Source organism: Phaethon aethereus, assembly GCF_964289735.1.
Source record: "Phaethon aethereus genome assembly, chromosome: 10".
Taxonomy (NCBI): Eukaryota; Metazoa; Chordata; class Aves; order Phaethontiformes; family Phaethontidae; genus Phaethon; species Phaethon aethereus.
In genome coordinates, this window is record NC_138586.1 from 2,561,435 (window position 1) to 2,586,717 (window position 25,283).

Consider the following 25,283-nt stretch of genomic DNA (forward strand, 5'->3'; position numbering starts at 1 on the left):
GGCTTGCGCGGGACCGGCGAGAGGACGGCGGTGGCGTGCCGGCAGCTCGGCTGGCAGCGGCTCTTCGCGCCCGCGCTTTGCAGACCCCAGGGGAGCTCCGGCCTGGAGGTCTCCCGTACCCCCAGCCCCGCATCCCGCAGGGCACAGGCGGACGCCGCTGTAATGTAAGCTCCCGGCGCTGCGTCCCGGTGCAGGCACCTCAGTGCGGGATGGAGACGGTGTTTTGGGGTCAACGCCGCCGGCGACGCAGCTTTGGGAGCATCTGGCATGCAAAACCCTACGGTGGAGGCGGCGGGCTCACCAGACCCTGTTTCTCCTCATCTTTGGGGGCTTTTTTTTGGCTCTGGGTTTGGATTTAGCAGCTCAGTGATGGTTTTTAGCTTGCTTTCCCCAGGGCTGCAGCCGGCCTTCCCGGGGCACGGCAGCCCCGCGCGCTGCCGGGGCGGCACGGGCGCTCGCTGCGTGGGCTGACTTGTTGGGGTTCACCCCGGGCAAGCAGGGAGGTGAGGAGAAACGACCCTCCCGCAGCGAAGGAACCTGCTTCGAGCACCCACCCATCACCCCATCCCCGGGGACCAGCTGGGACGGGGACCCCCGGGGCACAGGGGCCGCCCCCCTCCAGCAGCATCCCCGAAAGCCCCTTCCTTGGTCGTCTCGCGTCGGGCACCAAAACAAAGCTTTCGTTTCGAGCTCTTGGCCTTAATCTGTCCGCCCGCAGATCCCGTGCGTAAAAGGGAGATGAAATCCTTCCCTCTCGGGGGGCCGTTGCACGAGCGGGGGTGTTGGCTCTTGCCAAGGAGTCGGGCGTTTTGGCCAGAGGGTTTGTACAACCCCCCCTGCGCGAAGCAGCGGGAGCTCGCTTAATAAAGCTGGAGCCCGCCGAGGTGGAAATCAAATCTAATGGCAGCTCCTTAAGTGAGGGTTGTGCCTCCCGTGCACCGTCTGAATGGGGTCCGATGGAAAAAAAAAATCATCTGTGATTAAAGATTGACGGTAATTACATAATGGGTACGCACCAGATGATGCCCAGACAAGCTCCCTCCTGGGATTTCCCAACTTTTGGAGTCTTTGACTTTGCAATCATCCTAAAACGCTTCTACCATGGCGGGGGGGGGGGGGTAATTATTGATATTACAGCAGCACCCGGCGCGACTGCACAAGGCTCAGCAGCGGCACCGCGGCCGCTGGAGCCGGGCTTGTGGGCAAGCCTCCGATAGCCGGGGCAGCTCTGCGCACGGCCAGGCACTGGGGGTGGACCTCCCCGTTCCATACCCAGCATTGCAACAGCAGAAAGGAATAAAAAAAAAAAAAAAAAAGAGAGAGAAAAGCTGCTTTTTGGGTCTGTGGGCGAAGCGAGCGGGGCGCGCTTACTCCGTGGCCGGCTGGTGGCGAAGAGGCAACGTCAAGACGTTCTTGATGGTGGGCCAGCTATTAATCCGTGTATTTTAGCAAAACCCAGTTTATTTCTTAAGGTTTGTGTCAGCAATGGAAGCGGGGAGCACTGGGGGCAAGGGGGGAGCTCGTCTGGGATTAAACTTGCCTGAAAGCCAAGCACGCCAAGCTCGCGAGCCCGGGGAGAGCTTAATTAAAGTCAAAGGAGAAGCGTTTCCAAGAAAATAATACGGGGTATTTAAACGGGATATTTTTGTTCTGGGCCCAGAATGTCTCCTTTCCCTCTTCGGTGTCAGCTTTAATAAAACAAAATGAGATCTCCAAGAAAAACAAATTGGAGCTCTTAAAAGGCGCTGCGGAGATAAAAATCAGTAACACTGTTGCTGGTAACACCTTGGGTTATTAAAACGGAAAGAATGCTAACGATGCGATTTGCATCGGTCTTTCTTGTGGCTGTGCCCCGGCGGGAGCCCGCTCGCCCTGGGAGAGGGGCACGGGCACGGCACGGCCCTGGCACCCCTCACCGTGGCCTCTGGGCTGGGGTGCGGGGAGCGGGCGGCAGCACTGGCCAGGCGGATTGGGGCGTGTTTGGGAAACGGTCACGCTTTTTGGATTTTGGAGGGCTTTATTTTTCTTTCCCAAGGCTGGCAAATACCGCTCTGCCAAAAGCTGGTGGGGTCAGGAGCGGCGCTGAGGTTAAATATTAAAAGACTTGAAAAAATGGCGAGAATCAGGATTCAAGAGACACCAAACTTAAAAAAGAAAAAAAAAAAAAATTAAATCGGGGCTGATCTTGTTGGAAAGGGTGCCATAGTCCATCAGAGCTCTTTCCGAGGTGACGAACGCGTGGATGAAAATACTAAGCTGGTATTAGTGGCCTGAGAGTGGCTCGGCACGCTGGGCTGGGAAACTGGGGTCACCTCCTCTAAAACCGGTACCCCGAAGGGCTGAGCGTGCCGAATCCTGTGCGGGAGGGCTGCTCTCCCCTGCCCCGGCCGCTGGCGGGCTCTCCCGGCTGCGTGCCTGCGGGTTGCTCCCCGGGATGCTGAAGTGGGGTTGGTGACGTGGTTTTCGGTCCCTCGACCATCTGCTTCTACCTTCCCGTGGGCAGAGTGGCTTAAAAGCAGCCCCTGTTTTTTGCCATGCGCTTCCATCCCGGCCGGAGCGGACCATCTCCGGGTCGGAAGCTGACCCAGGTTCGGGATGAGGAAGCCCAGTGCTGCCGCGGGGTCCTGTCTGTCCGTCCATCTGCCAAGCGGAAGGATGCTTTAGGACAGAGTGGCTTTAAAATGCCTGGCATGATGCCGTCCACCCTGTAAACCCAGCCCGCGCCTGCCTGCCAGCGGGACGGAGGGGCAGAGGCCAGCTCCTGCCTCGCTGCCGTGCCCGGCTCCATCAGATAAGGCAATTATAGCTTTATCGCTTAATTGCAGCGTATAATAATAGCAAAGCGTTACTGAGATAGGACGTTGCCAAGGGGTGAATATCGGTGGCGTTGGGTTTTTGGTTTTTTGTTTTTTTCTTTTTCGTCTTTCAAAATAAACTCCGCGGGGCCTCGGCGAGGAGGTGTGAGGTCTTCACGGGGCTCCTTCCCGCCCGCGCCCCACCACGTCCCCTGCCCGCAGGGAAATTCGGCATCAAATAAAACCCGTGCCGACTGCCCCGACGCCGGGGAAGCTCTCCTGCAGTCGGTGAGACACCAGCCTGCGAGGGGAAAGGGTGAGGACCGAGACGGGTGTTGTCGGCCGCTTTCTGGATGGCTTTTCCCTCGCACCTTGGGAACGTGGTTTCCATCCCTCGCAGGTTTTTCCTGTCCTGCCTGCGGGATGCACGCTCTCGGTGTGGGCATCGGTCTAACGCTGGGTAGCCGGATGCCCTCGGGAGGGAGAGCCGGGTGTGCACCCTAAAGCCCTTGCACGAGGCTTTTCCGCTCTCGGTGTCGCGTGCGCAATGCTCGCCCGGTGCCCCTGCGCCGAGACGGGCGAAGGAAAATTTCCCATTTGGCAAGTCTTTCCCAGCCTGCTGGGGCTGGTGTGGGAGAGGCGAGCGGGACAACAGTCCCGATACCCGGAGCTCTGCTTGTCTCCGACCCGCAGGGTCCCGGTTGTCCGCTGTCCCCGTAGCACCCCGAGGCCATCGAGGTGGCCAGGTAAAAACTCGGGACGCCGGGGGATGAGGGATCGTGTCGCAGGCTTTTAGCTGGGAGAGCCTGGCCCTTGGGATCTGCGTTTTGGGAGAGGGCCTATTTTTAAGGGAGATTCATATAAAATCAAATGTGTTGCCCAAAGCTAAGAAATCATCGCAGGTGGGTTTGTTTTTTTTTTGTTATGTTTTTTTTAAGCTGTTAAACTCTGCCCTGCTTCAGTTCATCAACCAAAGCCTGAACCAAACAGCCCAGGAGTGGAGGTACTTCAGGTCCTGATTTGACCTCTGTGGCTGGCTGTTAACCCTCGCTGGCCCATCCTAAACTACACGCGGAGATAAGATTAGCCCCAATCTGGATTTCGGAGCTTGTTTCCCAACCTTGGGACAACATCCACCCCACCCGAGGTTTCCCAGCCACCTCATCTGCAGCCTCCCCCCGCCGTGGCTTGTGCCCCACTGGCCTCGTAAAACAAAACGCGCCGCAGAAAAAAGCAGAAAGCAGTTTTTACAGCAGGGTGGCGGAGAGTTTTTCTGCTCAATGAAGGCGGTTGCTTGGATTTTTATTGTGGGATGAAGAGGGAAGGGGGGGAAAAAACCCCAGAGAAGAAGCTGTTGGGAAGATGACGCCAGGCAGAGCAGCACGGAAAGCAACGTCTTGGGGGGTTTTAATGTTTCCTCTGCTTCCAGAGCAGAATTAGCTCTTGCAAAATGTCAGGCATTGCCGGGTGATGTTGGCCCCCGGCCACAGGCTGGCACTTTTTGCAGCCGATAGCCCTGTCTTTTATCACCTGGCTGTGCCAGGGCGAAGCTCAGGCTTTGTCTGAGCAGTGGAATTTGGGAAGACGAAGAGCTGCAAAGGCAGGATGCCGGGGCCGGTGTGCGAGTGGCAGGTTGTTGGCTGGTTTCCCCATTAGTCAGGGCCGGTGACGAGTCAATCTCCTTTTCCATTTTCCTGTGAATGAATCAGTTTTGGCTCAGCCCGATGGTCAGACTGGTTAAGCGAGAAGCAGCTGGTATTAGTCTCATCAGCGATCGAGACAGAAGCGAGCCTCTCCCCGGCTCTGCGATGGCCGCGTGATCCCCGGCCGGCCCGCAGCCGCCCGCCCGGTGCCCAGCGGGCCTGGGTCCGGCTTCTCCGTCGCCCCATTCCCTCGCGCCTCCGGGTGCCGCCCGGCTCCTCGCCACGCTGAAGCTTCGTGGTTAAACCAAGCGGCGGGTGCAAACGGGGGTCTGCATCCCGTGCCTCCGGCTGCCCTAGCACGTCTGTCCTTGGTCAGCGCCGCAGCACAGATGTTTTGGGGGGGGGGACGACAGAATTTCGGCTTCAGGTCGCCTGCGGTTGCTGCCCAGCTGTGGCCGGGGAGCACGGCTCGGCTGCGTTTACTGCTCCAGTCCCGAGGTGGCCCCAGCCCAGAGCTGCTCCTTGGCCAGCAGAAAGGGCTTGACATTTTGCCGTGACTTCGGCTGTGGCAGTTGGGTTTCAGGAGCGATTCCCGCCCGGGGCGGGGATCCGGGGATGGTGTACGCCGGCGGCAGCGAGCCGCGAGCTCCCTCAGCTCGGCCCCGTGGCCGCAGACCCCGTGGTGCAGATCTACGCTGGTCTCACCGCTCTTCCCTCCCGTGCTGGCACAGGGCGCAGGGGCTCGGCCCCGCGCCGGCATCCGGCAGCCCTGCCCCGCTCTGCCCGCCCGCAAGGCCGCTGGGCCCCTGCTCTTCCCTTTGCCCCCCCCGGGTGGGCTTCACGGGGGAAACTGGAGCTCAGGCAGCTGAAAACAAGCCCGGTTACCACAGCAATGCCACGCCTGGCCCCGGCCCCGACCCCAAAATGCAGTACTTCCACCGGGAGGAAGAGGAGGCTCCCTGGCCGTGGCGGTGGGGTGTATGGCTTTTAAATCCGCCTGGCAGGAGGACCAGCACTTACCCGGTGACTGGCAGAAACCTTCGTTAACCTGCCCTGTTACTTATTGCGATTTCAAAGCCCTTGGTGCAGCAAAAAGCGACGGCATTTCTCTGCGGAGGCGCATTAATGTTTCATCGGGCTACGAAGCACTTGGCTGCTGCCGAGGCGCTTCGGGTGGCACGGGCTGTCCCCGGCTCCCCTCGCTCCTGTTAAACATTGCGCGGCTCCGGGGAAGCCGCGGCACGGCTCTGCCCGCAGCCCTCGTGTGGGCTAAAGCCCTCGGGGGATTGCCTTTTTAATATATATGTATATGTGTGCCTATACATAGATGCGCACCGGCATATACGTGCACGTATGTGTGTGTGTATGAATTATGGATCCCCATTCAAGGCGCATGGGCGGGAGCCGGAGGGCTCGGGGCTGCGTTCCCGAGGCGCTAATGGGAAACGCGGGGCTGGGGACCGTCCCGCGCCGGAAACCCCGACGCCTCGGCCGCGGCTTTTCTCCGCCCGCCCGGCGCATCAAAGGGCAGGGCTGGCCCTTCCCCGCACCGCGGGGCGGCTGCCGAAGCCACTCGGTGTCTGAAAAACTTTCAAATGAGAGCAGGTCAGCCAAAAGTAACAGCCTATCGGCGAAGGGGTATAACCTGTTTCTTGGTGGGGGAAAAAAAATTAAATAAAGTAAAATATTGCTCCTCTTCAGTTTCCTTCAGCTATCGGATTTGCTTAATTACAGCGTGGTCTATTTTTCTGCGATACGCAGGTGTTCTCAAATGTGTGCTTTAATGTGAGGAAACTCCAAGAGATTAAAATCACATGGATATTTTTCCCCTCTTTCGGCCTCCGGGTGTTTGGTTTAATGATGATACGCAAGTCTTGCATCGTTCGGGGATTTTTTTTCCCCATCAGTAGGTTTCAGGAGCACTCTCTAAAGGCGTTAGTGTCTCCGTGCCGGAGAAGGGGAAGATGTCCGGCACCGGGGGAGGAGATGATTTCCCGATGGCCACCAGGAGAAGAGCCCGGATCTTCCACCATGGAGCGGCATCGTGGCCCGGGATGCCGCCCTGACTGTCCGCCCGCTCGAGGGCTCTGCTCAGCTCGATTACGAACAGCTTTTCTTCGTTCATTTTGATTTCTAAAGATACTCCCTCAACGGCGGAGACTCCCCGACGGATCCCCCGCTGCGGTCAGTCATCACCTCGTACCGTCCCTTGCGCCACGGGAGGGTTCGGGCTGGGGCCGAGCACCGGGACCGGCCCGGGGAGCCGCCGGCGAGCCCAGGTGGAAGCGGCCATTGCAGGGAGGCGTTATCTACCTCCTGCGCGAACGAAGCTCGGGGGCAAAACAACTTAAAAGCCGACTGGCGCAGCCGGGAGAGGGGCCCCCGTCGGAGAGCGCCCGCAGCAGCCGCCGCTGCCGCCCAGATTTTCCCTTTCATATTTCCAGCCCCGTCTATAGTCTGGTGTTGGGCGGACTTTGTCTTCGGGGAAACCGGGGCCTTGTTGGGTGTAAGCAAATAAGTAACATAACTGAAATATTTTGATGATAGTCGGGCGGGCGGCTCTGCTCGGGTGCCGTGGGGGAGGCCTCGCCGCCGCCCCAGCGCTCTGCCTTTCGGGGTGCTGGCCCCCGGGGGGCTCAGGCTGAGGTTGCCGCAGCATTTTTTTCCCCCCGGAGCTCGGGGGGGCCGGGGGGCGGCTTGGGGGAGGACGCTGCCGCGCGGCGCCGCGGCGGGGCAGAGCCGGCAGCGCAGGTGGCTGCCGCCGGGAGAGAAGCGCGGGGGCTGCCTTCTTCCAACCCGCTCGCCCTTGGGGTGCCCCAGCCTTGGCCAACGGGCGTTGGGGAGACTCGGCTCTTCGCACGCCGTCCCCCTCCCCGCCCCGCCGCAGGAAGGCTCCCCGCCATGCTCCCCGGGCTCAAACAGCCTCGGGGGTTCAAAAGGCAGCAAGTGGCCGCGGGCCGTGGCCGGGGTACCCCGACGCAGGGCTGGGGGTGACGCGGCCATCGGGGTTGGCAAAACAGCCACCCCTCTGCGCGGGGTGGGTGTTTTTGGGGAGGTGCCTTTACAGACCGTTGGGGTGCAAGGTGACGAGAGCCAGGCACCGCATTGCGCCGGAGGGGAGGGAGAGCTAATTATCAATTAGTCCTCGGGAGGGATGTGGAAGGGTGTCGGGGCTGAGCACCACCCACCGGGAAAGGGTCGGGAGATGCGGGGGGGCGGAGGGGGAGGGCGTGCAGTGCGGCAGCCCGGGCTGGGGTTCTTCCCACTGGGGGACGGAGAGTGCATCACTGCCTCCAGCTCCCCAAAAAGTTGCCCGAAAGGTGCTAAGCTGTTCTCTCTGTCTGGCGGGGGACAGCTTGCTCTGACATTCTGCAGCAAGGAAGGTGTTGGGTGGGGGAAATACTGGGAGTGCACGAGGAGCCAGCCCTCGCTTAGGGAAAGGTCGGAGATGCCCATCACCAGCTGGTTCGGAGAAACGGCTGGGCAGGAGAAGTCTGCCGGCGCTGGGAGGAGACCGCGGATGTCCTGCGGCGGTACCTATTTGTCTGAAAAATGGTGGTTTAAGTGCCGGGGCCACCCGTGTCTGCCCGGGGCTGGGCGGAGGAGCTGTGGCCAGGGCTGCTGGGTTTGGTCTCCAGCGCGTTGTGCTTCTCCCCTTCATGGTGAGGGCTGGCAAAGGGCTGGAAGTATTTTTCTTTCTGAGTATCCCTTAATTAATGGAGAGGGAAGGCTGTCAAGTACCCAACCAAGAGGGGAAAAAGATCTTCATGAGGTCCAAGGCCGGGCTGGACGGGGCTCTGAGCAACCTGATCCAGCTGAAGATGGCCCTGCTCACGGCAGGGGGGTTGGATTTTAAAGGTCCCTTCCAACCTGAACCCTTCTGTGCTTCTGTGAGCCTGTGACCAGCCCAGCATTTCGCCTCCATTTGTTTTCCCCGGCCTCTTTGTTTTCCCTTTGAAAAAAGGGTGTTTTTCTCTCTCCCTCCGTTTAACTGCTATTTATTTGCTGGTAAGTGGAAGGAATTCAGCTGGGATCAGCCTGGCTCCTGCCAGCAACTGGAGTTGAAAAGTTTCCGTGGGGGAGATGTAAGAGCAGAGCAGGGGGGTTGTTTTCCACCCGGTCCTCGCCCTGTGGGTCCCTCCGTCATGGCCGGCCAGGTTGGGTGGTTTTAATGCTCCTTTTTTACTGGGATGTCGACAAGCACCCGTGGGATTTGCAGCGGGAGGAGCGCGGACCCGGGCCGGAGGGTTTCTTCTCCCCGTTAATGGGAAACAGAAGATGGCTCGCGAGAAATTTGGCAGAGAGAGAAACTTTTCTGTCTCTTCCAGCTTGGAAAAAAGCATCCTTTCTCACCCCAGCCTCCCCGCAGAAGGCGGAGGGCTCCCAAACACAGCCCGGGCGGGATTTGCCGGCGGGAAGAGGAGATGGAAAGGGCCCGGTGATTTCGCAAGGGATGGAGCAGCCGTGGGCCACCAGCCGCGTTTCGGGAGGGGTACCCAACCTGCCTCCCCTCGGGGCCCGGGAGCCCTCCTGTCCCCTCCCCGAAGCATCGAGGGGTTGGCATGCCCCAGGTGCTTTCACCCCGGAGTAACATTAGGGATTTTTGGGGTCCTGCAGCCCTGCCTTGGGTATAACATCGCCGACGGAGATGCGGTGCCAGCCGCGCTGGGGGGTTTGCGCCGGGCACACGCACCCGTAGGGATGCACGTGGATGCCGTGCCTGGCAGGAGACGGATGGCTGACCTCGACACGGAGGGTCCCGTCGGCATCGCCCCTCCGGCCCATGCCGCTGCTTTTCTGTGCTCTCCGACGTGCGCTGGCCGGCAGCCGCGACCTCTGCGTCCCGGCGGCGTGTCACGAAGCCAGCCGAGCCGCGCCGAGCCGCGCCGAGCCGGGCAAACGCCATAACGGTCGTGTGCACGGGATGGCAGGTGAGCCTGGGCCAGGGATGAGGGCCCGCTGGAGCCACTCCCGTGCCCTCCGGGGGCTTCAGATGTCCCCCTCAAAAGTGGCAGCTCTCATCTGGGTCTTGAGCTGGGAAGCGGTGGCTGGTGCTGGCCGGGCATACGTGCCGGCACTGCTGGCCCGGTCTTGGTGCCGGTGCCAGGATGGGGTCGGCTGGGGGGGCTGCCCCTCACGCCGCTCGTGTCCTCGTGGGCAGCCACCTCCTCGCGTCCTCCCTGCCCTTTTTGCAAAGGTGGTCTTTGCCTGGGAGGATGACCACGTCTTGCAGGGCGGCCTCTTGGTGCTGGTGGTCTGCAAAGGGACATGGAGCGGTGGGGTGAATTCCTGAAGCTCCTCCAGCCCCGTCCCCCAGCTGCAGTGTCCTCCCAGTTGTCTGTGTGCTGCAGGAACTGGTTACCAGTACGAGTCTGCCCGTTACAAGCAGCGGCCACGATGGGGGTTTGGAGGAGATGACGTGGTTTTGGGCTGGGGGAAGAGCAAAGGTGTCACCACCGCCCTGTCGGGGACGGGAGGGTGGCCGTGGCAGGGCGTGAGCGCTGAGCGGTTCCCAAGCGAGCGCTTCGCTCGTACAAGCAACTGGAGGAGGTTAATCATAGTCAAAGCCCAGTGAAGTTTGGTCAGGTCATGGCTTTTCCAAAGGCTTAAAATTTCGGATGTGCAGCAGCTGGTGTCCGGGGCCACGGCTGACCCACACCGTCCCGCCGGAGTTAATCATTGCCGTCGGCTCCGGGACCTGTCTGGCTGCAGCAACGGGAACCGTTTCCCCCAAAACACAGGGTGAGGAGCCAGCACACGGGGCCTGCAGGAAACCCCAACCTGCCAGGGTGCCTTGGGCTGGGGAGAGCCGGGACCCCTAACCCAAATCCTAACCCTAACCTTGACCATGACCCTGGCCCTAACCCAAACCCTGACCCTGACCCTAATCTTGACATTGACCCAAACCCAAATCCTAACCCGGGCCCTGACACCGACCCTACCTCAAATCCTAATCCTGACCCTGACCCTAGCCCAGGCCCTGACCCTTTACGCTCCCTTTCATTTTATAAGGTAGATACCTTATATATATGTTTATTGCCCTGTTGGAAGCACTGTGGTCGCCCGGAGTGGGGCAACCTGGGGCAGCCGTGCGGGAGCCCCCTGGTCTCCCCGCTCGCCCCGACGGGCCCCGTGCTGCTGTGCTGGATGGGGTGGGAAGGTCCTGGTCCGCTTCGGTCACCCAGTCCCAGCTGGGAGGCCCCCGGGGGCTGCTGGTCCAGCTACGCTAGGAGATGCGGCCACTGCGCGCTGGGAGCCTCTAAATCCCAAATTGCTCCAAATTAAGCCCAGGAATCACGAAACGTGGGGTCTGGCCCCCACCTGCTTGCCTTACTTGGGGGTAGGTTCTCCAAAATGGGGCTGGGGGTGTTTTCCTCACCACGCTTTCCCCACCCTCCCGCTGCAGAGCTGCCAAATAAATACAGGGGCTCCTGTCCTTCGGACGAGTGCGCTGCGTTGCAGGGGGGACATCTGAGGGGCATCAGGGCTGGGGAGAAAAATTATATAAAAAAAAAAAAAAAAAGGAAAGATGGAAAAAATCAGGAGGAAGGCTTCCTGGGTTCGGCACGGTGTGTTTGGTTGAGCGCCGGGAGCTGGGGGGGCAACCGGACCCCGGGCCGGTGCCTGCGGTGCTGCACTCACCGCTGGTGTTCCTGATGCTGGAAGGGCTTTTTTATATATATATAAAAAAATACTTTCTTCTCCCCGTGGGTGTGTTTTGAAAAGGGGCTTGGGAACAATGAGGATTAACAAGCAGATAGAGAATTAAATGCAGGGTTTGAGTCTTCAAATGTGTGCACATTTCAGAGCGCGTGTTTGTGCCAAGATAAACTCCGTCAGGAATAAACATCGTTTTACATGAAAGGCTAATTACAGATTGGCGCTCCGCGGGCGGGAGGAGGGAATTTTCACCAGTTAAAATGGAACTTTTCTGTTTTTCATGAAATTGCTGGATTAAAATGCAGCCAGGGGCTGGTGAGGTGTTTGACGGTACCGTTGAAGGAGGGGATGCTCCCCCCCGGGACGTGCTTTTTCCCCCCGTACTAAAGAGGTTACGCCAGTTCACTCGGGCAGGGGCTGCGTGAGGGCACCGGTTTTGCCGAAGAGTGGTTGAACCCCAAGAGTTGCCCTCCGGGCGTGCAGCCCCGGGTTCTCAGCCGGGGAGATGGGACATGGGCAAACTTGGTCCAACTTGGAGTCACCCAACATCAGGAGAGATTGGGGTAGCAAGATCTTCAGCCTCCTCGAACCCGGGGAGATGGGACATGGGCAAACTTGGTCCAACTTGGAGTCGCCCAACATCAGGAGAGACTGGGGTAGCAAGATCTTCAGCCTCCTTGAGGGTATAGGTCATGGAAAGACGTCTGGATGGGACGTGGTGGATGGGAGCCCGTATTGAGATGAAGTTGTTGCGACCGTAGCTCCTATTTGTTGGGTAACAACGTTAGCGTGTGGTAGGTGAATCATCTCTCAAAAATTGTAAGCCAGAAGGTGACGCAGAGAAGAAAAACCTTTCTAGCCTGCTGAGGGGAGCGCTGGAGAGAAAAATCCGGCCTGGGCACATGGGGGGTTTCAGCTGCAGAGCACATGCTGCCTTGTTGCTTTTGGATGGATTTCGTAAGAATTTGTATTTCTGGACCAGCTCTGGAGCCTCTAAGGCCGAGCGGGAGCTGGGCTGCGGACGGGGAGGACGTGATGCAGCTCAGACACGAGCTCGAACGCCATTTTGCTCTAATTGGGGTTGAATTTTATGGTTTTGGACTGAAACGATGCAAAATGTGGCTGGGGCTGAGTTTCTTCAAGACATTCAGCGCACGAACCTCAGGCAAACACTCCGCGCCTGCCGCTTGCCAAGTAAAACCACAGATTTGTCTCCATCTCTACTTAACGTGGCCACAGGGCCGCTAATATTGGGACTTTTCTCTCACATAAGCTGATATCTGTCACTTAGCGGTTACAGAAGGTGGCCTGGGCATCGTGTCTTAAATGTCCCCTGTGTCCTTGAGAGCGAGGGGCAGAGAGGCCCGATCAGGAGAGATGTGGTGGGTTTTTTAAAGCAAAGTACATTCCCAGCCTGCTCTGCTCCAGTAACCTGTGCTCCTGAACCAGTTAAAAACGGATTTTTTAAAAGTCTCCTATGGCAAAGACTGGACGGATGCTTGCTGGGTCTGGTGTCCGAGAAGCTGTTGCGTTACCGATGGCCGTGGGACGATGCCGCAATGACGGGAGCTGCCACTTCTACGACATTCACATCTTTCCTTACTCTGTCCTAACACTGCCACGAACGGGACACTGAAAGGGTCTTTAGTTAGACCTGGCCTTGAATAATTCCTCTGAATAATTCCATTTATTCCAATTTTCAGGCTGTTCTGGAATTGTTTCCGAAAGAAGGGAGGGGGGAGAAGTCAGCCAAACCTGATGAAGGAGGACATTGTTCTGAAGCTTTAGGCTATGGTACCAAGCAGGGCTTGCTATACAATTAATGAGTTAATCTGGCTTTTAGCTGCACGTGATGCACGGTGGCTGCCGCCGCACCGGCCCACCGCCACCACCTCTCATCCAGAGGAGCCCAGCTGCTCCTCAGCTTCGGTTTGCCGCTCCTCAGCTTCGGTTTGCCGCTCCTCAGCTTCGGTTTGCTGCTCTTTATCTTCGTTTCCCTTCCTCCCACGCATCATGGTGGCCTCCTCAGATGTGACTTCGCCTCTGCCTTTATTTAAGCCTTGACCAACCCTCCCCAGGATGTGCTCAGTCCGTGGGGGGTGCCGAGCACATGGGGCTGAGCCATTGGGAGCGTTTCAGGCTTTTCTCTGAGCAAGAGGATGACGCAAATCGCTTTTTAAGGGCGCAAGATGAAACAGCTGCTCCGTTCTCGCTGCAGATGTGCTGCGGGCGGGACGCATCCGCTCCGCCGAGGAGGGCTCACAGCCGTCCGCTTCCCCGCAGCGTCTGCGTGGGCAGGGCCACCGGGTTGCTGGGGTTCCCGGGGCACCCGAAAAGGGCGCCAGGTAGGGCTGGGAAGGGCTTTGGAGACACGTGATGAGGTTTGTCATGCCAGCAGAGCTTCCCCGTCTCCAGAAAGCACCAGTCAAGAAATGACTTCTTTCCCGGAGAGGCGGTACAGACGGGGAGATGGAGGCGCGTTACCTTGGGCTGCCCCGTTCCTCCTCCAAGAAATGCCAAGGGCCTGGGGAAGGTGACCCTCTGCAGCGTGTCCCCGTCCCCGTCCCCATCCCTTCCGGCGGCCGCCCTGTCCCGGCCGTGGCGCGAGCGGGAGAAGCCGCGGGAAGCGAGGGAAGACACTTCCTTCGGCGACGGATCTGAGGTCACCTCCTGGTCCTTGATCCCTCCAGCCCGGGGTATTTGGGTCAGCGGGGAAGCACAGCTGAGAGCGACGTCCCTTCCTTATCTCTCCCTGGAGATTCATTTTTAAAGGAACAAATAGGCTTGGCCGCAAGTGCTACGCAGGATGGTTTTTTAATGATGTTTTTTGGAACAATGAACTAAATAGCGGGGGGCTCTGGATCTGCGTCTCGGAGTGGTGACATTTTCCCCTGCTGTGTCTCACCTTCCTGTACCCACCTTGCTCTGCTCCGCAGTGCCCAGAAACCTTTTTCTGCTCAGGAAAATACTGCCAAAAAAGGGAGTTTTTCATCCTTTTGGGGTGGCCTTGCTGGGAAAAAAGCTGATCTGGCACCTGGGACCCACCCGGACCGACCCCGGGGGCCTTGCCCACCTCTTGCTGCCGTGAACACGCAGACGCGGTGCTCACGGCCCTCCCTGGCCCCCCGGCGTTGCCAGCCCCATTGCAGGTCCTGACCCCCGCATGCCAGTCCTCCTCTGGCACAGGGTCCCCGGCAGCGGTGTCACCCACCGCCGGCAAGACATGGTGGCCAAGGCACAGCTGGTCCCAGAGCTCCTGCATCATGGGCACAGCTCGATGGTGCGGGGCTGGTGGGCAAACGGGTCACCGCCGCGGTTTTTACTCCACCCTGAGCCCAGAGTGAGCGGTGCCGGGGAGGACGGCTCGGCTTCACCGTGTCAGCCACATCTCCTGCATCACTGCATCACCGCTCCCCTTGACGATCTTCAGCCGCTGTCGTTCCCCGTCCGTGTTGAAGGCCACGTTGCTTTGGACCTGCCACGGGCCAACAGTTTGGCTATCTTTGTTCAGTCAAGGTGGTAAGGAGCAATTTGGGGAGCTCTAGCTGGAGCTTTACCCCCCCGTGCAGTCACGCGGTGGGAGAGCTGCTGGTGGGATGCCCTTCTTGGTCAACCTTTCTGCTCCAGCAAAGCGGCACCAGCCCCATGCTGGGCTCTTCCCATACCCCAGAGCATCCTTGGGACAACCGGGAAGGTCCCATCAAGCTCTGGAGGAATCCTGAGCTGCAGGTGGCCTGTGCTCAGCCCGCTGCCGGAGCAAGCAGCGAGGAGTGGGTGCGTGCGCCCGGGGGGGTCACAGCTCCCCGGCTGCTGCTTTATCGCCTTCAGGAGGGGCTGCGGGTGGGAGCAGGGTGGCGTGGACGGGGCTGGTCTCGATGTTGGCCTTGCAGGGCCAAGCAGGGTCAGCGGAGAGGTGGCTCTCGGGGAAGGACAGCACGCATTGAGCCACCTCTACTATTGCCAGCCCCCAAATCAGGGGTCATCTTCACGCCCCCTCGCAAAAGGAGAGTGCTTTAAATGCCTTTTTGTAACTAAAAAAAGTGGTTTCTGAAGCCTTTGGTGTTTCTGTAAAGGCATGCCTTGGAGAGGGGGTTTCTTGGCCATCGCCAGCCGGGTCCCACCACGGCAGCTCCCAAACCAGCCCCTACAGCTGGTATTTCCAGGAGGTGGCTGGACTTACGGCACCTCGAGACTTCATCAAGTCTTAACCTGACTCCTGTCCAAATCCTGCACAGCTCCTGAGCTCCTTCCAGCCCTGTCCTCAGCTGGATTCAGTCCATCGTTCCTTTTAGGATCTGCTTGATCGCACCGCGCGGCTGATAAGGCTTCGTGCCTCTTGTGGGGGCTTGTCTTCGTGCGTTTCAGTATCGCGCCCAGGTTATCAGCCTCAGAGGTGTGGCTGGGCTAGGAATTAACCATCTCATCCAAACCCCGTGGAAATCAGAAGCAAAGATTCACACACACCCCTTTTTTTTTTTTTTCCTTTCCCCTGTGGGCTTTAAATCAAGCTGTAACTTCTCCAGCATCGGAGGAGCTGCCGAAGGGAAGCCCTGACTCGGGCTGGTTAAGCCCCGTCTGGTTTCCACCGGAGGAACGGCTGCCTCTCCCTTCACGTCCAGTGAAGTCCAGGAGAAACTTCAATACCAAAAATAAACCCTTCATCCCCTGGAGGGGACCCACGGACTCTGTGTCGGGGCAGGGGGGCAAGTTTGGGGCTACACTTCACCTGAACCCCGTTTTTTTTCCCAGCCCGTGGTTTTCTGCCCCGGCTTTCCTCCAGCCTCGCCGCGAGCCAGGCGAAGGGAGATCGCCGCTGTCGCGCTGGGGCTAAAACGGGGGTAAATTGTGCAGCCCGCCCTCGGGGGGCTGTTTCGGTGTGAATCACGCCGGGACTGGGGCCGGGGCCGAGGCGGCTTTCTCCAGCCCCCAGATTTTGCCGAGGTTTCCTTCCAGCGCTGGAGCTCGCCCAGCCCTCCCGGCTTCCCGGGGCTTCGCTGGGAAGCGCTGGGAAGACAAAACCCCGCTCTGGAAGTGAGGCTATTGTTCTTACTAATTTTAACTTGATGTTCTTCCCCAAGCCTATTTTTATTCATTGCTTGTGGTAAGCCCTTTCTCTAAGGTAGAGCAATTTGCCACGGGACTCTTTTTTTTGTGTGTGTGTGTGTGTTTACCAATTTTAATTGAGCGATATCTCCTTTTTACAAACCCAAAGCTGGAGGAGCTTTTAAGCGCCCGTTGCTGAGCCTCTCGCCCTTGATTTGCTTTGATCTCCGCAGGTGAGTGTGCATTTTTGGGGCCAGAGATTGATACTGCTTATTTGCATGTAAATCTCCGGGTTATTAAGATCAGAATCTGGCCCTTTAAATTTAATACTTCGCTTTATGCTTTTATTTCCGCGTTTCTTAAAGTAATTTCCAAAAATAACAAACTTCAAACATGATGGGGCCATCTAACATTTTACTGCCTTGGCTGGAGTAGAAGGAACATTTCTGGAAGTATATTATCCAATTTAACGAGCCTTTCCCATCTTGGCTTTGCTCCCACCCCTCACCCCCTCTTGGAGTTGTTTTGGACGGCTCTTTGGAGCCGTGCCACCTAATCCTATTAGAAGGACTTTCATTACACTGCGCCTTGTGTTTATAACCAAGAAAATCAGCCGGAGAGGGGGGTCCTCTCCCTCGCCCTCGCCCTTTTTCATTTCGCCTGGCGTCGAGGCGAGAGCCCGGCGACTCCCATGAGGTTCCCGCGCAGCCTCCGCTTTCCTTTTTATTGCTTCGCTTTGCATTTATTAAGGAAGACTTTGGAGTAAATTGGGTCCTTGCGAACTTATAATTAATTTGGAAGGGTCATTTTTTCCCAGGCTAGCGAGGGCTTCTTTGTGTGGTCCTTTTTGAAAGGCAGAGGTTGGAGAGGCCGTTACATAGCCGGGATTTGCTTTTAATAGGGACCTGGCTATTTTCTGAAAATCTCACGGCTCTTGAAGGACGGGTTGTTGTTGTGCGGGGCTGTGCTAAAAGGGTTTGCAGAGCGCCCATTTCAGGTGCAAAGTAAAAAAAATGAACCCAAAAAAGGAATAAAAACCAGCAAGGAGCGTGCCTCCTGGGGTCTGCGCCAGGCAGGTCGCGCTCGGCAGCCCAGATCCAGTGCTTGAAGCTGGGGGATGCTCCGGGAGGTCCCCTCGCTCGGGTGCCGGATAGAGCTGGGGTCCCCTTGTCCGTCCATCCGTCCTGCCTCCCCCCGCTCCCTGCCGAGGGGCCCTCTTGCTTCTCGTCGGAGCTGGTAGACTTGAGATTTTTTTCCTTACCGCATTGCGTTTTTGAAAGCCTGCCTCTCCTCCTCAAAATAGTCACGGAAGCCGTTAAAGAGAGAAGGTGGAGGGCAGGGAGAAGGTGACAGGCTGAAATAATCTGCGAATAATAAAAGTTCCTGGAAAAGGACAGCCGGCCAGACAGTGGCTTTCTCCAGAGGTGGGTCGGACGGAGGCATGAGATGACGGCCCCGCTTGGGCATCGCCCGGGATGTAAAAAAAGCATGTGGATGTGGTACTTCAGGACATGGTTTAGGGAACATGGTGGCGCCGGATTAACGGTTGGACTTGATGATCTTGAAGGTCCTTTCCAACCTTAGTGATTCTGTGATTCTGTGTGATTCTGTGATTCTGTAATCTAACCTAACCCGGCACAACCCGTCTGTCTCCCATCAGCCCAGCTGCAACGAGAAATCCCCGCTGAAGGTGGGGCGAGGGGGAGGCGAGGCGGTCCTGGCTCTGGGGAGTGGGGAGCAGTGACGGATGAGTGTGGAAACGCAGAGCTAGAACGCGCGGTATGAAACTCTCCATAGCCAAAGCCGGGGAGCGGAGGGCTCCGAGGAGCTCGGGGGGCTTTTGGCCGTGGCGACATCCCCTGTGGAAGTGCCATCAGCGGAGGCGTCATTACACGCCCAGCGAGGGCCGTGAGAAAAAAGCGTTGAAAACTCCCTAGGACACGTCTGAACCCGGCGGAGGGGAATAAAAGGAAAACCCGGCCATGCCTCCGCCGCACGGGCGAACAGCGAGACGCTGCCGATCGCACCTGGGCAGCGGCAGTGGCTGACGGGGCACCCTGAAGCTGGCGGGCAGCGCGAGCGGTAACCGTGCTCGTTACGCGCTGCAGCGTTCATTAACGTGTGTGGTGGGGCTGCCTCTCTGCTGAGACCGCCTTCAAAGCTGGGGCCGGTCCCTGGTTCTTCTCCTCCGGGCACCCACTTGCTGTCCCGCCCTGACCATCGCCTTTCTTCTCTCTCTCCCTAGCATGGGTCGGCTCCTTGGCCATGGGCATGATTTTTTTCTGCTCTCCCATCGTCAGCATCTTCACCGACCGGATCGGCTGCAGGACCACGGCAGCCTCAGGAGCTGCCATCGCCTTCATTGGACTCCTCTCCAGCTCCTTCACCAAGTAAGGCTGCAGAGGGGCCATGCCAGCTCCTTGGCGAGCTCCTCTTCCTCACTGTTCCCTGCAACCCCCCCGCCTACACGTCGCTGCTCCCTTTTGGGGCAAAGCAGGTGGTTTCCACCCAGATAAGAGGTGTCCTGGCATCCCTGCCCACATGCAGCCCACGTGCGCTCAGCCTGTTTCTTTCCAAATTGAACCAAGTTGCTCTTTTGTCCTGATAGAACAAGGGAGCAGATTTTACCTGAACGAGGGACTTTCTGTTTCATGGGATTTCAGCCCTCGGGTCCTTCATTTCATCTTTCAAGCAGGCAAGCGAGAAGTTGGTGTGCCTCTTGGCAGGCAGCTCCAAAGAGACGCTCGTGGACAAAACCTTCGTAAAAATTTCACATTTGGTACCGGGAGTAAATTAATGCTTAAAATATTATTTGATGGGTTACACCTGGCAAGAGGGAGTTTCCATGCGGGGCAGATGGGGAGGTGGAGGCAGGACGGGGCTTGGAGCAGTTTGTGCTGTTCCCGCGCTGGCTCGGGCGTTTGCGGCAGCGCGGGGCCGTTGCTGCTCCTCGTTTTCCACGGCTGATCCCAGGCCATGAATTCCTGCTGGCAGGCGCTCGCCGACGGGCGTGTGGCTGGCAGGTCTACCCGGTTCGATGTGGGGAGTGTCCAACCCAAGACGTTTTTGAGGTCACCTCTGGGGTCCTTTTACGTGGTGGTTGTTAAAGGGAGTCTCAAAGGCACTGTGGAGACACCCTCCGAAGCATCATTTTTCTGAGTAAAAACATCGCTTTGGGTTGGGTTTCAGTTAAAATCCATATTGTTTTAATTAAAATGCTTCAATAAGTGGTGTTTTTTAAAGCAAGTACACGCTAGTTTCCCAGACTTGCCTGCGCTGTTTTCCTCCCTTGCCCGCACGGGGCAGAGGGCCACCAGCCCCCCTTCACCCTGCTCAACGAGACCCTCGTGCTCGCCCCAACCCCGGTTCCCTGTGGATAAGTGGGTGATGGGTCCCCGAGTCCCCAGCTGTGGGACCCCCCCGTCGCAGTGCGGGGTGTGGGGGGGAGCAGCTTCTGAGCCTCCTCGCAAAGCCCCAGCGACCGGGGCCGATCGCAGCCGGGGGGACTTGGGATGCTAAAGCCATCTCGGGCGGCGGCACGGGCAGCGGCGTGGAAGAAACCGCTCTCTGCGACTTCCCCCGCAGGTGCCACCCCTTTGTATTTCAAAAGATAATAGTAATCGGTCCTGAGGAAAGGTATGCCCGGGCTCCCGGCAGGACAGGTCACTGGCGCTTCCCACGAAATCCCACTTACTTTCCTTCTAACCAACGAAGCTTGGGCTTGCCCCCCTCCGCCCCGCATTCTAAAACCTTCGTGCGAAGAAAAATCGCTCTTGGGGCCACATCGCTGCCGGTGGCTTGTTGTGTTGGGCTTTTAAAAAAACAAAAAAAAAAAAAAAAATCAAACCGTACAGGCAGAGAAGAATATTCTTTCCAGGAGAGCTCCAGAGCTGAAATCCTCATTTCCTGCCTTCTCGCTCCGGGTTCACATTCCTCTGGCTGCCTGCTGAGGGAGAAAGGAGCCCCTTCGCAGCTGGACCGCGGCGGGGGAAGCCGCCCTCGGCACAGCCGAGCCGGAGGAAGGGCAGCGAGGCTGCGGGATTTGGCAGCGCTCCACCTGGATGGCGAAGGCCGGTCCTGAAATGCGGAGCTGGCGGCTCCTGCTCACCCAGAACAATGGAGAAGGGTGGGGTGTTTGGGGTTTTTTTCGGTCCCCCCTTGCCAGCTCCCCGCAGCCGCAGCTGGAGACGACCCGCCCAGCGCTGGCTGGGTGCAAAGGGAGCTGCGGCCTGGGTTTGTGGGCTCAGGCAGGGCTGGATCAAGGCCAACCAGGCCTTTTACCTCCTGGTTTCTCTAAAAAATGGGTTTGCTTTGTCCAAGCAGAGGAGCCGTGGCTCCCAGCACTGCGCCGAGCTGATCCAAAAACCCACCCGGCCTGCACGGCAGGACCCCAGCTCACGCTCGGTGCCTCCTACTCGCAAAATATTGGGAACCCTGTGCAAAACCCGCTGAATATACCAAATATGCTGGAAAGCAGCGCTCTGGGGGAGGCCGAAGTTTTCTGGATGGCGTCGGGGCGAGGCTTTTCCTCTCTGTGCTGCCTTGCAGCGGGGTGTCTCCTGCGCCGGTGATCAGCTCAAGCCGCCGCAGATCTTACGTGCCCTCCAGAAGAGAGAAATCCCAGTTAAGACTCCACCTTCCCTCCAGTTTTAAGGGAGATGTTTTAGCCTGAGGAATGGGAGATGATGGCCAGTTCAGCCCCCCCGCGCCCTCCCGGCCCTCCCCTTCTGCACCATTAAGTGTTCTGCAGGGGGTTTGAGTCCCTTCTCATCTGCCTCCGCTTCCCCTCTGCAACTTCTGCCTGGTTCATCCTGCAGCGAGAATTCCCCGGAACTCTACCCGCGGGCTTGAACCAGGGCCGTTCCCGTTGCGAGCTGTAAGCGGAGACCTCCTTGCCCCAGGAGATGCCGTTAGCCGTGGGAGACCTCCTTATCCGAGGGAGACGATGCCGCCCTTTCCCAGCAAGCGGGGTGGGACACCCTGGCTGAGAAGCACGGCTCATGCAGGGGTATCAGCCTCAGCGGGGAGCAGACGGGAACCGGGGCGTTTGTCTCCGCGTATCCGACACGTCAGCGTAGCCGCGGTACCAAAGCTGGTGTGACCCAGCTGAGGGGGCCAGAGCGGGCGCGTGGGAGGTCAGAGACAGCCTGCGCGGCCCAGCTGCTCGCCCGGCTCCTGCCGAGGGGGTTTCTGATGGGGCTCCGTTCTGGAGTAGCTGGAAATTGCCTTTCACGACAGTCGTTCGTCTTGGAGCCGTTGGGTACAGCACGCATGTTCCGCTTGCTGCTTGGCTAGCTAAAGAGACGAGCGTGTAATGGAAGAAATTATGTGCTTGTAAATGTTTTCTCAACTGCAAACTGCTCCCTTAGAGCTGGGCTGCTGTCTTCCCCCTCGCTGCAGGAGCGACGCTCAATATTTCACACGAGTCGTGCTGAGTGTTGGGGTAAAGACCCCGTTCGTGCAGCATCGCTTGCCCGGTGAGCTGCCCGGACGTTTCCATCGCACTCTCCTCCCCTGCAGTATTTTGTGGCAGACTCTGGCAGCTGAATGTGTTGCACAGGAATGAAGAAAAAAAATCCTTTGTCTGGAGAGGAACGCAACGGGTTATTTGCACCGCCTAAATTTAGGCTCCTTTCTCAGCCGCTTCTGTTGGGAAAACGGGGCTGGCAATTGGGGAATAGCTCCTTCCAAAGGCTCTCGGGACTTTCCGCTTGTTCTGTAGCGCAGCAACTTCACTCCCTCCTCGAGTGCAGCCACCAATGTAAGGTACAAATGAGATCTGTTAACTGTCTAATTGAAGCTCCCAGAGTAGCTTAAAGAAGAAGAACTTAATTAACCAGCCTGGAGCCTGGGCAGAAACGCAATGTTCCCTTCCTAAGTGCCTAATAACCAGTGGGGTTGGTGCCTTCTGCTTTCAAACACTGGCTGCAGACTGTTCTCAATTAGTCCTTTCAGTGGAAAAAAAAACGGATTTCGAGCTAAAAATAACCCACCCTGCCTACCTTAGAAAATCTTGCTTGCTGTAATTTAAAAACCATTCGAGTTGGGTCAGCTTCCCAAGGAGGGCGGTTGGCTGCTGCCTCCTCCTCCCTGCAGAAGGCACTCCCCAGCTAGGCTTCATTTTCCTGAAGATTTAACGTGCCAGCTGTGAAATGAGGATAATCCTTGCTTTGGCTAGGGAATAAGCTCCTCGAGGCCAGCCCGTCTGCGTAGCACCTGTAGTATGTGCGACCTGGCTCCGGGTTTTGCAGGGCCGCGGGGGAAAAGGCTTCCTTACCTCTGTGCAGCGTAACGACCTCGACATGGTTTTTCCCACTAGGTCTCTGGAAGTCCGTTATTTCACGTACGGGATCCTCTTTGGCTGCGGCAGCTCCTTCGCCTTCCAGCCCTCGCTGGTCATCCTTGGTCACTACTTCAAGCGCCGCCTTGGCTTGGCCAACGGCATCGTGGCCGGCGGCAGCTGCCTCATCTCCGTGCCGCTCCCCTTCTTCCTGAAGATGGTCGGGAAGGCCATCGGGCTGGCGCATACTTTCCAAGTACTCAGTGCCTTAATGCTCATCCAGATATTCTTGTCCCTGACCTATCGGCCCATCTTGCCACCTTCTTGTGACTCTCAGCACGATGGGCAGGACAAGCTGGGCAGCCGGAGCATGCGGCAGCAGTGCTGGTCCCAGACGCGCAAGTATTTCAACTTGAGGGTTTTCCGGAGAAAGACCTATCGGATTTGGGCCTTTGGGATCGCTACGGCTGTCCTGGGATACCTTGTACCTTACATGAACCTGGTGAGAGCCTTGGCTGGGACTGGACGGGGAGGGAGGTCCCTTTGCCCGGAGTTGAAAGGGCTCCTCCGTGCAAGTGAGGAGGAGGTGGGGAGGTGGAGATGGGCAGTAGGGACAGAGCCGCCAAAAGCCTCGAAGCTAAGAAACTGCCGCAGGCACATCCTGTAAAGAGGAATGGTGGTGGGAGACAGCTTTTTAATGCTTCCATGTCTCCTCTGCGCCTGGGCGGGCAGAGCGGTCGCTTCCCGCGGCTCCTGAGGACAAGCATCGGTAGCAGGAGAGGAGGGGGCTGCTGGGTTTGGGGTGGGCGGAGGTGGCACGTGCAGGTCAGCGTGGTTCAGACGTGAGGGTCACACAACCATCCCCCAAAGCCATGAGCCCTCTGTGGGAAGTCTTGTCCCTTTTTGGGATATGAGAGGGATTAATTTACTGAGGGTTCGTGTCCTTGCGTCCTTCCCTCCATCCTAGGTAAAATACGTGGAGAAGCGATTTCAAGAAACGAAAAAGGACTGGATCCTCCTGGTTTGTCTCGGGGCCATGTCAGGGCTGGGGCGCTTGGTTTCAGGCCGCATTGGCGACTGCATTCCCGGGCTGAAGAAGATTTACCTGCAGGTACGTTGTGTCTTGGCTCTTCGCAGAGCTGCTGTCAACCTCAGATCGCAAATCCTTTACCGACCATTACCTGACACACTTGTCCGTTGTTAGGGAAGAAAATTTGTTGCAGAAAGGTGCATAGAGAAGTTACACACTTCACCTGAAGTCTCAGTGCCTGTCCACCAAAGTCTGTGGTCCCGACTCTTCCCAAGCTGCTGGACACCCCCTCACCTTCTTGTGGTTTTTCAAAAACAAACTGCTGAAATCTAGCGGCTAATCCAGCAGATAATCCTTCCTAAAGCTTCTTAAAAGGTTATTCTTAAGGGCCTCTCCGAGACGAGAGCAGAGGGTGGATGGCATTGCTGGGTCCAGAGGAGGGGGTGATGTTGTTGACCTGTTCAGTGTCATCTTCATGACACTTCCTGCTGCCCACACCCACGCATCCTGCACCCCAATGACATGCCTGCTTTTGTCTCCCCAGGTTGCGTCCTTCGTGCTGTTGGGCATCCTGTGCATGATGATCCCCCAGTGCCGAGGGTTCGAGGGCGTCATTGTCATCTGCCTCTTCCTCGGCCTTTGCGATGGCTTCTTCACCACCATCATGGCCCCCATCGCCTTCGAGCTGGTGGGGCCCATGCAGGCGTCCCAGGCCATAGGGTACCTCATGGGGCTGATGGCCGTGCCCATGACCGCGGGTACGCCGATCGCAGGTTGGTAGTGCTGCGGTGCTGGACCTGGACCCAGCTCTTGGGAGGGAGCAGGTGCTTTCGTGGTGATATTTTGGCATGAGAGCAGACACACGGTTTTGAATTTTCTGGCTTACCGTGTCACATGGGGGTTGAAGCACGGGTGTAGCATCACTCCGTGCCGCGTCCTGTAGCATCTAAGGGCCTTTCTCCAGGCTGGTGGAAGGTGACCAGCGGGGGAACAGTGAGAGCGACCCAAGATCACACCATTAACTGTTTTTTGTTTGAAGCTGAGCTAAAAATTGGCAAATATTAAGAGTTTGCTAGAAGTCATCTTAGATATCTGGGGGCTGATTGCTAACCGGTAAGTTCAGCTCCTGGATTACTGAATCAAAGTTAGAGATGCAGACACCCGAGCCTCCGTCTTCCCAAGGCTTGGGGGTGTGTTTAAGAATAGTAATAACCGCAACGTCCTTAACAGCAAGCACTTTGCCAAAGCTGGCCCTTGAGCAGAAGAATGTCAGCAACAGCAATCGCTAAGCTAAAGCTGTATTAAGCACCTCTGATCTTTCTGCTCCGGGCAGCAAAATTCAGTTTAACAGCAGCCTCGTGAAGGAACGTGGGGGTGGCAGACATCTCGCCATTAGGGTGCTGCTGCAGGACCCCCTGCTAGGCACAGGGCAGGGTGAAGGGGCTCGTTTCATGGGTGTAAACCCCAGGCAAGTGTCTACACGGGAGGAAACTCAGAGGGGTTTTCCAGTGCCAATAAATGGTAACGCGTTACTCTCCGAAGGTGCCTGGCTGTGTCAGAACTTGCCGAACCCACCAGTGCAGGACCTCATTGGTTTGTAAGGGATCGGTTATTGTTGGTAACGTGTTTTTCCTCTGACATCCCCGTGTAGATAAAATATCCACGGGCAAAGCAGGGCTGCCAGATGGAGGCAGTCTGCAGAGGAACAGCCCCTGCCTGCTTTTCCTATCACCTCCTGGCCGGCAAGGCGCTAGCAAAGCCACCTGAAATGTTTGGTTGTTTAACACTGTCTCAGCTTGCGTTTCTTTACGGGAAAATTTCTGTACGGAGAG

The 25,283-nt window shown here is 57.7% G+C and overlaps 1 protein-coding gene across 1 annotated transcript in view; it reads left to right on the forward strand.

The window, feature by feature from the left end:
• The window catches only part of SLC16A2 (solute carrier family 16 member 2), a 33,838-nt gene that overhangs the window by 7,698 nt on the left and 857 nt on the right, over window positions 1-25,283 (forward strand). The window contains exons 2-5 of the mRNA XM_082004212.1: window positions 18,387-18,531; window positions 22,461-22,923; window positions 23,389-23,532; window positions 23,996-24,224. Coding sequence (XP_081860338.1) covers window positions 18,387-18,531; window positions 22,461-22,923; window positions 23,389-23,532; window positions 23,996-24,224 — 981 coding nt within the window. The remainder of the gene's footprint in view (window positions 1-18,386; window positions 18,532-22,460; window positions 22,924-23,388; window positions 23,533-23,995; window positions 24,225-25,283) is intronic.